Source organism: Pygoscelis adeliae, unplaced genomic scaffold (assembly GCF_000699105.1).
Source record: "Pygoscelis adeliae isolate BGI_AS28 unplaced genomic scaffold, ASM69910v1 Scaffold38, whole genome shotgun sequence".
NCBI lineage: Eukaryota > Metazoa > Chordata > Aves > Sphenisciformes > Spheniscidae > Pygoscelis > Pygoscelis adeliae.
The window spans coordinates 17,345,470-17,357,160 of NW_008825614.1; the positions used below are offsets into that span (position 1 = coordinate 17,345,470).

Below are 11,691 nucleotides of genomic sequence, written 5' to 3' on the forward strand. Positions count from 1 at the left end.
CTTTGGATACAGTGCCAAAGCTATTTTCAGGTTGGTGCTTTCCAAGCTGCTGTTCAACTTCTTTCTACCTCTTTGCTGTTTTTTTCCCCATTCTTCTGGCCCTATCAAAAAAAAAAAAAAAAAAGGAACTTGCTGAAATATTGAACCCACTCTCAAGTCATTACTTGAAAAGTGGAAATTATTAGAAAAATAAGGTTTTCATGCTTTCTTGTACTATTGGAAATAACTTCTCTTGTATTATTCTTCTGAGAATAACTATTCCAGTAACAAGAAGAAAATCAATCTTGGGGACTTCAGTTACTCAGAAACAATGCTGTTACTTGCATTATTTCCTGGTGATGTAGATTTATTCACTTCAGGTTGTGAGTAAAGTTGTTTATGCAGACATGAGAAGTAAGTGAGATGTGTAGGGTAGAAGTGTGCTTCTGCCTTATGAGAGAGTGTTTTAGAAAACTTTGAGGAAGTAGAAAGGTGTGTCAAGAGGCTATGCAGATTCCACAACTTAACTGAGGAAGTTGAGCTTGTCTGCCCTTTTCAGCTTGAAATGTTTGTATTGCTTCAAAAGGACAGTTACAAGATATTCCAGACATAAACTAATGTCTGTGTAGGGCAGGTCATCGAGCTGAAATAGCTAACTTATCCCTTGGTCCCTCTGCCCTTCCTGGAAGAGAGTAGGCCTTCCAGGAGAAGGGTTTTCTTTATTCTTTTAAACCAGTGAAATTAAAAAATAAGTTGGGAATAACAAATTGAAGTAAACTGAGTAGAAGGTTCCATTTTTGGAACATCATCATAAATACAACTTACTCTGGAATCTACTGAAAATGGGTTGCTACGTATACTTGTTACTTTGCTAACTTTCTTGATTTGACTGTTTTTTTTTTTTCTTCTAGGTAAACTTCACTTACCAATTTTTGAGGAAAAAGTTTTATATTTTTAGCCAGTTCATGTATGATGAACATATCAAATCCAGACTTATCAAAGACATTAGATTCTTCAGGGAAGTCAAGGATCAAAATGATCACAAGGTATAGTAATTTTTGAAGGATTGAGAGTAACTTGGCTAAAAGAAGTGCTACTTTCATGTGACTGAAGGTGCACCAAATCATAACATTCCTATTATTTAACTGTGTATCTCCAGACAAAATGACAGCTTTTGTGCTAGCAAATTGCAGCATTACAAATGTCTGTGTTCAGGATGGCTTTGTTTTGTTCTGGCTGCTCTGTAAACATGGGGTTGGCTAACATCATTTTCTCAGTGACTTGAAAATTATGATTTGATGGAGTCGTGGTCTATTGGAGGTTCTAAACTTCTGGTCCAAACCATGCTTAACAGTTGTTGTCAGTTTTGAATAATAAGATTATTCAAATTGAATCCAAAATGATGTGAATATGTAGCACTTATTCCAGTATGTCAAATGACAAATGTCATTTGGGGTCTAGGGTCTGATTTTCCATGCTGGAAAATTGATGTCTCAAAAATGTGAGACACAATGTATTTAGTAAAATAGGCTGCCAGCTTCTTGTATGTCAAGTACTTATTTCTTTTAGGAATGCTTTCTTGTTCGCAGTAAGACTTCTGTTTCACTTTTCAGCTTGCAGAAGTAACTTAGACTTTTGCAAACTTAATATAGACAGGCAGGTGTATAATTTATAAAAAAAAAAAAAAAATTGCAAATAGAATTGTATTGACATGATTAAAACATTTAATTTTTTTTTTTAAGGGTAGGTAATTATTCTTACAAATTATTCTGAAATATTTTTCTAGTATCCCTTTGAAAGAGCAGATAAATTCAACCGCGGCATCAGAAAACTTGGAATAACCCCAGATGGCCAGAGCTATCTTGACCAGTTCAGACAACTCATAAGTCAAATTGGTATGAAATGCTATCTAAGACAATGTTATAAATGTTATTAAATGAAAGAGGTCTTCACAGTCTAGTAACTGAACTTTTAGCTCAGGCTAAAACTAGACTTAACTCTAGTCAGATGGAAAGTACTTCAGTTGTATCCCATGTGAAATAAATACTCTCATCTAATTACACAGAAATGGCCCTTGCATGTCTTAATCTAAAATATAGCTACAGCTTGCGCAGATGTCTGCTCCCTTTTAAGTTCATCTTTTCTTTATGTTATGGAAGTGACTTTGAGTGTATTTCCCAGTAAAAAAATAGTACTCTTAAGTTCATGTATTTCAGAAAAAGGCCATATATCCAGCTGCACTAACTTTGAGCGATGCATGACATTACAATGGTATTTTCAGCCATTGATGCTGTAGATGCGCAGGACTGACCTGAACTTGCAAGTGTTTAATGTGTCCAGTGAAAAGAGTTTGTACTATTTGGCCCTTACGCTATCATGAAAGTGAACACAGCCTTGCTAGATGATGCATTTGTGTTTTATATCTCTACATAGACTTTTGATACCGGGGTTCAACGTAACTTTTTTAACTTGGCTTTCAGAACAGTTTCTTTGCCAAAATTATATGGCCACTTTAATGTACATTTCGGAGCTTATAGGAGTTACGAAGAGAGTGTGTGTGTGTGTATATTTAAATAATTATAAATTACTTCCTTGTTTGTTTTTTTTTTTTTAAAGGCAATGCTATGGGTTATGTACGAATGATAAGATCTGGTGGACTTCACTGCTGTAGTAGTGCAATTAGGTACTTCCACAAATATTTCATTTCTACGTTTGCTCCTTCTCATTCCTTTGCTCCCTATTTATGCTGATGCTCCTTGGGTTCTTACCCATCCCCCATAAATTTTGATTAAAAAGGTCCATTTTTATGCCTTCATTGAAGTGGAATTATCAAAAACAGTGCTGGAATTCAGAACTGTACAATCACTGCCATAAAACAGCAAAAATCAAACAAATTCTATGGAAAAACACTGCAAAAGAGTTAATAGAATGTACATTTAAGTCATTGGTCCTTAAGTCAGTAATTCTGATATTAATCACTTCAAGAGGGTGCATTAAGGAAAAAGAGTACAAGCCTTGAGGAACTTGGAGAAAACATTTCTTTCATAACTTCTTTCTGTATGGATGATAGTGTTTATATAAAGGTCATTAAAACATAGTGACTTTTACATACAAAGAAATAGTTGGTTTTCTTGGAAATAATAGTAAACTTAGTTATCAAGTGCAGCAGGTGCTAGAGAGAGGAGATGGTATGATATAACTTTAAGTAGTTCAAGCCCAGAAGACTAAATTAACTAAATTATAAATTATGGTCAATACTTCAGTGAACATAGACGGTTGTACATAATATTAACAAGGTTTGTTTCAGGTTTGTTCCTGATCTGGAAGATATCGTTAACTTTGAAGAGCTGGTGAAAGAAGAAGGACTCTCGGAAGAAACACAAAAAGCAGCAAGGTACCCTAACATCATGCTTTTGAAGTCTGGGGCAGGGATGGGATGAGAGAATTGTAATTTTAAAGTTGTAAATGCAGCTGTTAGTTGCATTTTTGTGTGTGTGTGTGTGTGTGTTAAAAGTTCAACTGATTTTACACAAAAATATTTGCTGCTCTTAAAAGCAGAGAAAATAGAAGCAGTTGTTTTAAATGCTGAATGCGAAGCGGCATTTCAGGAAGTTCAGACTGAACATTAGGAAAAGATTCTTCACTGAGAAGATGGTCAGTCACTTAACAGGCTCCCCAGGGAAGTGGTCACGGCACCAAGCCTGTCAGAGTTCAAGGAGTGTCTGGATGATGCTCGTAGTCATATGGTTTAGTTTTAGGTAGTTTTGCGAGGAGCAGGGAGTTGGACTCGATCCTTATGGGTCCCTTCCAACTTGAGATATTCTGTGATTCTGTGATTTGTACTAATAGACTGTTAGAACCTGGTTTCTTGATAAAATCCTTGTGGTTTAAAGGCTAACAAGCTTTCCTCACCACGTGTCTGACATCTGCTTTTAGAACGTTCAGGCCTTAGGAAAGTATTCATAAACCTTTTTTGAGGAAATTAAATGAAGAAACATGATTCAAGGTGGCTGTAGAGGTAGGGTGTAATCTTGGACACTGGTCCGAATACTGGGTTGTAGGTGCAGCCGAAGAGTGAAGAGCAGGTTGTTACCCTGAAAGGTGGGTAAGCAAGGAACCTTGTAGCAGAAACCAGGTAACATGTTTCTTATCCTTTGCAGGCAGCTGGACTCTGTCCTCAGTGACCTCACGCGTAACTTTGCAGAAGGAACGGAGTACTTCAAAATGCTTGTGGATGTATTTGCTCCTGAATTCCGCAGTCCAAAGAACATGCATTTGCGGAACTTCTATATAATTGTTCCCCCACTGGTTAGTATTTGCATTGTGTGTACCAGTACTTATTTGAAAAAGTTTATCAGATCAGGTTTGTGTTTAAATATTTTGTATTAGACTGTTGGTTATCATATTCTACTTCCTTCTCTGATTGTAAGTGGGATTGCTCTGAGCTTGGCTTTGTTGTCCAAAGCCATGTTTTCCTTCATTTACATCAATTCATGTACGAGCACTCAAAAGGTAACTTGAAAAATTTCTTCTCGTCCTGTTTGAATCAAATTTGGAGAAGCCAAGATGAAAAAGGAGGAATTGGAACAGCAAGGATGAAGGGAGTTTAAAACCGTGTTCTTCAGCTCTTTCATGTGTGTGCTCTTTCCACATGGCATTAGCTGTCTTCAGGTTCTTCTAATGTCATGATCTAATGCAGTACAACTGGGGCATTCCCTATTGCAATTGGACCTGCTTTTGCTAATGAGCTTTGTTTAGAAAGAGTCCAACTGAATTGAGGCGATGCACACTTGAGTGCAGCATTCTGGGTGTTCGGAAGCAGTTCTGTTTGAAGGCATAAATGATCTAAACAGATTAATGTGTAATATCCCATTTTAGAAACTAATTTTGGAACGTCGATGAGCCATAAACTTAAGACTGTGAGAGGACAGGTATGTCATGGTGATAGAAGTAAGGGAAAGTAAAGGCTCATGGCAAATACTTTTGTTCTTTTTCCTTCCCATTTGTGGAATTTTTTCTGATAAATACAGTTTCAGGAATATACCACCCATTTTAGTTTTTAAAAAGGCATTTCAGTGTAGTTAAATTTGAAACTGTCATAGGTTTTCGAAAAGTTGTTAAAAGTACACACATTTCTGTGTCTCAATAGTAGTTATTGCCTGCAAACACATACCCATTGCTCAATATTACTACCTGGATCTATTGTTCAACATCATTGTAAATGTAAGACTATGGAAATATTTTTTACTATTTTCTAAATAGAATGAAATAACATACTGTAGCTTTAAAACACTAGTATCTTTAAGCTTTCCAGGAACCTGGACTATTTTAATTATCCTTTATTTGTTTACATGTTTACCCCTAGTAATCGCCAAGAGAATGCGAAGTAATAGAGTCTGACAAGAACAGTGAAAAGATGAAGATGTACCTTTTTGGTTTTTTACTTACGTATCTGCAAATATTTTCCAAAGCTTAGCTTAGCTTAACTTCCCAAAAATCTAGAAAAAGGACAAGTTTTCATACAGAAATGCCTAATGATGGGAGACACAATTAGCATAGTTCTGGGTGTGGAATTATATTCATAGGTAACAGCACGTATGTGAATACCTTTTAAAATTTGTGAGTCTCTCTTGATGATTCCAAGACAGCTTTTCACTCTTTCAGACCCTCAATTTTGTAGAGCATTCAATCAGTTGCAAGGAGAAATTGAATAAGAAGAACAAAAGTGGAGCAGCTTTCACTGATGATGGGTTTGCCATGGGTAAGTGTCAGCACACTGACTAGCCTTTGGGTAAGCCAACAAAATGGATATTTGCAAGAAAAGTTTTGTTTATATTTTTTGTGTTCCCATAATTAAAAATTCCACAATTTAAATTTGGGTTGTCTTGGCTTCAGCACAATGGATTTTTGAGGGCTGTGTGTTCGGAATCTTCTAAGCATGGAATAGCTGAGTATGGGAGCAGACAGTTTTGTCCTATCTTGGTGCTCCCCTATTTCTTTCAAAGCTTGCGGATCTCAGCAGATGAGAAGGTATGCAAGTCTTTGGATAAGTTGTGAGGTTTTCAACAATTGAAGCTTGTTCTTTATTATAATTTTTTCTTCCTGTTAGATTTAATTGTAAATTAATTGCAATTTAAATTTTATTTGTGTGGGAATTAGACTGATCCATTAAAGACGTTCACAAAACGTTTTACAAATTGCATGTTGACTTTGGTACATGGTTTGTTAATGACTATAGGTGTGGCTTACATTCTGAAGCTTTTGGATCAGTACCAGGAGTTTGATTCTCTGCACTGGTTCCAGTCTGTTAGAGAGAAGTATGTGAAGGAAATAAGAGCAGTAGCTAAGCAACAGAATGTGCAGTCCACTAATCAAGATGAAAAACTACTACAAACTATGAACCTTACCCACAAGCGACTGGAAGTTTGTTTACAGGTATAGCATGGGTCCAGTTATCTGTTCTGTATTGAGTTCTGCACTTACCCATCACAATTCAGGTATGTGTTTTCTGATGGAGCTTATCAAGAGCAAAAAACAGAGCATTGTCTACAGCAACAGTACAAAAAGAGTGTGAAGACTTGAGGTGTGCAATCTGAAGGGGGTGTTGTGTTTGTGATATTTGAGTGAGGCGGGAACTTGACCTGGATGATTGGAAGTCTTTGTCTCATGGATTAACCTAAATGCTTAAATAGGAGAGAATAACTTTTTGGTTAAATTTCTTATAACAAAGATTTTGGATAACACTGGGTACCCTCAGAGTTGCTTGGGTGTTAATTCTGAGCTGCTAAGTTGAATGATGCACTAGCTGTCAAATAGAGGAAAGATGCATTTGAATTTTGAAGCATAGCAGTTCAGGTTTCATCGGTGGTGTAAATGCTTTCTCTCTCTCTCTCTCTCTGCTCTTGATTTGAAGAGGCTATGGGACAAATCTGTAGCTGCCTATTTTTGAATAGCCCATGATTACATTCTGTAACAGCACATCTGTTGTTGAAATAGATAAAGCCCTGTAGGTCCTCATGACTCCCACGAGTGTCCACTGTGTTTTGGTCCTCTGTTGTTAAAAAAAACCACATCACTGAACCTTGTTCAGAAACTGATCAAGCTTGTGGCCATTCAAATTATTGGCTTGCATGATTTTCCATGGGCAAGTTGCTGCAAATTCTCACTGCTGCTACAAACCTCATTTTCAGCCTCAGTGGATTAGTGACAGATTTGTTGCACTGCTGCTGCTTTGCCTAAATTGCCCTTTAAAGTTTTTGGCTGACATGTGCTCTGTAAAATGCATGTCAACAAGGTATGAATGGAGGAAGATTTTCAAAAGCATTTAAGTGATTTAGATATTGAAATACAGTTGCCTTAGATGCTTCTGAAAAAATCCCACTTATATCTGTCTACAAATTCATTCTTGTGATAAACTGACACTCCTCTTCTGTATCTTTTCCCTTAGGAATTTGAACTCCTTTATTTCTCACTAAGTAGTGCAAGAATTTTTTTCAGAGCAGATAAAACTGCAGCAGAAGAAAACCAGGAAAAGAAAGAAAAAGAAGGTGAGTGAATGCTACTCATAGAACATTTTGGCTCGTGAGAGTGTGCCTTAGTAGGAAAAAAGAAAGTACTTTTTTTTTGTTTTTTTCCATAGCTGCTTTCTTGCTAGTAGGTTGATTCAGTATTCCAGAAAGAGTTTTATGGGGTCAGGGGTGATTGTGGAGTCAACAGCTCACAGAGGCCTTCTTTGGAATGGGTGAATTTCAAGCTGGGCTTCTGGGGGTGGAACCTCCCCCCCAAAAAAAACCCGACACCACAAAAAACCCCAACCAACCCAAAAAAATCTGGGACAGGGAGAATGGCATACTTGTAGTAATATTAAATTCAGTAACTTCAGCATCGTACTTACCCTCTCAGTTACCAATTTTGACAACGACAGCCTTTTCTGCACAGCCTTAGCTGGTGTGAAATAAGCTGGTGTTTTTCACCTGTTGCTTCCCAGCTATTTCTCAACTGATGTAGACAGATGATGCAGATACTATACCTGACTTTCAGATGTTTATGATATGTTTTGGTCTACCACTGAATTCTATTCAAAGGGTAAGATCGTAATTTGTGGTATGGTCGCTTGACTAGGTAACATGGGTATTTTGCGTTTTATATTCATGCTTATATATTCTCCCTCGTGAATTCTGGAAGATGTTCTTGGGTATGGGAAAATTCTTTTCCAAGAAACGAGAATGCTCCCGAGGGTTAAGATAGAAGTGCAGTTCAGTCACAAGTTACTTAAGACACTCAGGTGGCAGTATATTAAAAATGGAATTGGTAAATAATCTTCCACTGTAGTTCCGACAAAGACACAAGTGACCTGTGAGATGACAGTCACTGAGCCAAAGATCAGTTTTCTTCTGTAGCAGGAAAACATTTCACAAAGAAAGAAATCTTTTAGCATGAATGCGTATTTGATCATGTTCAGTCAAGTTGCTCAAATAATTGTTCAACTCCAAAAAACACCTACAAGCATTGTGATGAGTAAGAGTAGATGTATTACCCCGGCTTCTTTAGGAGAGTATTCTGTGGAATGTCAGTTACTTAATTGTATTTTAGGTTAAATATTCACTGTTGTGATAGGTGTTCAGTTCCCTAAAAATGTGTTTTGTGGTGAGAAAAGCTTGAAATGCGTACCAGGGTGAAAAGCTTTGAACACGGTGATATCTTTGCCTTCTACCGTAATATTTGGACTTGGACTCTGCAAAATGTGTGAGCATGTGTATGTAATCTTTACACAAGTTCTACTGATTGAAGAAACCTTTCACCCCAAATACAGATTTCTTCATAGGGCCAGGACCCTTCATGCTGCAAGGTCAGTTTGCATATGCTGACCGTGGTATACTGTATCAAGTGTGTTATGACATCAGCATAATAGATACGCGAAGACTTTGTTTTTACTGCCTTGAATAAAATGTTAAACGTGATCCATGTCTTCAATTTTTATTTTTGTAGAAGAATCTGTTAAAGCAAGCAACGGAGATTTTTCCAACTCTACGCCTGCAGATCCTGTTGTGAAATGCTGTGGCTGGTATGGGTGATGATTACTTAAATGATTCATGTTCTTGTCGTTACCGGTAACGCTCTGTAGGGGTAAAAGCTCTAGATTTGATTTACTTGCTCTGTTAAACCCAAGAGAAAATGTACAGTAGTTTACTAGCATCCAGTGAGGCTAGGTCTGTGTTTGTCTGTATTTCCTGTAGAAACTCCTATTTTTCAGGAGTCTACATTATTTACAGCACTTTCTTTACATTGAAAATAATTATATAAAATGTTGACCTTGGAGGTAGTTATTTTAAAGTACAGATGTGCAGATAAAAAAATCTTACTACTTTTTAGATGCATTATTGCATCTCTAACATAGCATTTAAAAAAAAAAAAGACTCAGGCCATTGGTCTAAGATTTGAACTGGTGCATCTCTTCAACCAGAAAAAAAAAAAAATTTTAGTCGAGATACCGTGCGTATCTGTTGTCCAAAAAATAACTCAGACATATTTTAATGCAGTCCTGTTGTGTTTAATGCAGTCACAGATTACACTGGAGGCGTAACAGTGTATGTTGTGAATGTATGTTAAAGCTATTACACAAAATGGAAATCCTTATTAATGTTTTATTCCACAAACCCTTATTATTACTATAGATAGTATTTGCACTGTGGGAACTTAGGATCCTGTCAGGCATTTATTTTCCCCTGCTGTTTTTTTCCCCCCGTATCAGAGAATGGGAAAACCAGAGAAGTTAACACAATAAATTCTCATTTCGTGCCGAAGGTCTGATTTGCATCTACAGAAGTAAGGAAATCCAGAGCCAAGACAGCACCACAATCAGCTCTTCCTTTTATGACCAGACACTGTGTGATGGGTGTCTGTAACTATTAAGTGATCTTACACTTCATGAATATGTTGTGCCTAACTGCAAGTTTCAGCCTCAATTCTGTATTTCCTAGCCTTTGTAGGTCTGTTGTACCGTCTGTGTTGTTCATACAGTCTTACATGCCTCGTTATTAACAGTAATTGCACTGCAGGCTTCAGAAGCTGCTGAACACTGTGAGAACTCTGTATAAATACAACATCTGTTAATGCCTGCAAGTAGAGGTTCTAGATTATGCGAGAGTTACTCAGATTCCTAACTTAAGTAAGTAGCTAGACTTTGCTTAAAAGTAAACACCACTTTCATTAAAAGATATAGTTGTGTTTTAGTCTCCCAGAACATAAAACACTTCTAGGTCTTACTAACTAGAATAAACTACTCTAGTCCAACTGAGAATTACTTTTTGGGGGGTTTTTTGGTGCACTCAACTGTATTTTTTTTTTTTAGGCCATACTTGCCAGCTTCTTTCATCTCTTCTAATTACAAAAAAGGTAATGTTTTAATGGTTCAAATTGCCCCGCCCACCCTTGGGTCACTGGTTAAGACAGTTCCTGACATACTTCTGATTCGCCCTTTCCTGCCAGTCACTTCAATGTTCAGAAAGCCAGGACAAATGTTTTGTTGCAACTGGAAAGACCAGACTGGTATGAAAGTCCTTTCGTTGGTTCTGAAAACATGACACGGAAGCTTCATGGACTGTTTAAATCAGCTGGGCTCATTAAAGTTTTTACTTTTAATTCATTATAACTGCAGAGACTGCCCTAAAGAATGCTGCGTTACTTGATTAGTATTTTTGCTTTTTTTAATTTTGATACAGGTGTTTTTTTCATAACTTGCGTACACTTTCTTTTTTGACCAAATTGTGCCCGCCCTGAACGCTCAGTAGCGCTGCCGAGATCAGCATTCTTGCTGCTGCTGCTGCTGATTTCCGTACTGCTGCAACTGCAGGGTACATATTTCCATATTCCTGTCTCATCCCAAGGCACCCAAGTTCTTGGCTTGGAACGGCCAAGCGCTGCGTTGCCTTCTTCCACACAGCTGCAGAATGAATTCCCCCGGGACGGAGTTGCTAGGTAGCTATGTACAGCCAAGGCATCACCCGCGCTCTGATAAAAGCTGCGCTTGTATTTTCCCTTCTCCTATTTTTTTGGAAAGACACTATCTCGGATAGGTAGTACTTTGCAGTTGAATATAAATGGAGCTGTGCATTTTCTTAACGTATGGCGGTTAACAAATTCATGTGGTTCTGGTGATGGAAATTCTACAGGAAAGACAAGCCTATTTTTATAGAACCCTCTTCAATCTGGGAGACCTGAATGTATACTATATGTGGCAAAAATATATACATACACACAAATATGTACAGTGATAATAGAGCTATTCTTGCTAATACAGGACTATAGTTTGTATTTCCTTTTCTTCCTGTCGTGTAGCGGCATATACATGCAGAAAGCTTTTCTCATCTGAAATACAAGGTGGGTCCTGGATTGGGATGTCACACACTCATCTGTGTCAGAGTGAGTCACATTAAATCCTTTTTCCCCTCCCCCAAGGATCTGAAAGGGGTGCAAAATTCTTGCTGTGGTGCTACTACTATTTTCATTGCTTTTGCCCTCCCGTTCCAATTATAGGAACAAAATGCTCCCCAGCATTTTGGAGACGAGACGATGGAGCGAAAACAAAAATCCCCCAAACTAAACCAAACGTGCTCACTCAAAATTCCCCGAGGCGGTAAAAGGAAGGCGAGGCTGACGAGCTTGCTGCAGGGGGCGGAACGGGCTGCAGGCCAGCCTCCCTCCCCGAGCAGG

At 37.7% G+C, this 11,691-nt stretch overlaps 1 protein-coding gene across 1 annotated transcript in view; it reads left to right on the forward strand.

Annotated features, from left to right (window-relative positions):
• The window catches only part of KIAA1033 (KIAA1033 ortholog), a 41,946-nt gene extending 31,669 nt beyond the window's left edge, over positions 1-10,277 (forward strand). Inside the window, exons 25-34 of the mRNA XM_009333062.1 lie at positions 891-1,025; positions 1,766-1,874; positions 2,596-2,662; positions 3,287-3,373; positions 4,140-4,287; positions 5,644-5,740; positions 6,218-6,414; positions 7,427-7,526; positions 8,968-9,043; positions 9,784-10,277. Of these exons, the coding sequence (XP_009331337.1) occupies positions 891-1,025; positions 1,766-1,874; positions 2,596-2,662; positions 3,287-3,373; positions 4,140-4,287; positions 5,644-5,740; positions 6,218-6,414; positions 7,427-7,526; positions 8,968-9,043; positions 9,784-9,808 (1,041 nt within the window). The 3' untranslated portion in view covers positions 9,809-10,277. The remainder of the gene's footprint in view (positions 1-890; positions 1,026-1,765; positions 1,875-2,595; positions 2,663-3,286; positions 3,374-4,139; positions 4,288-5,643; positions 5,741-6,217; positions 6,415-7,426; positions 7,527-8,967; positions 9,044-9,783) is intronic.
• Positions 10,278-11,691: the final 1,414 nt, after the last annotated feature.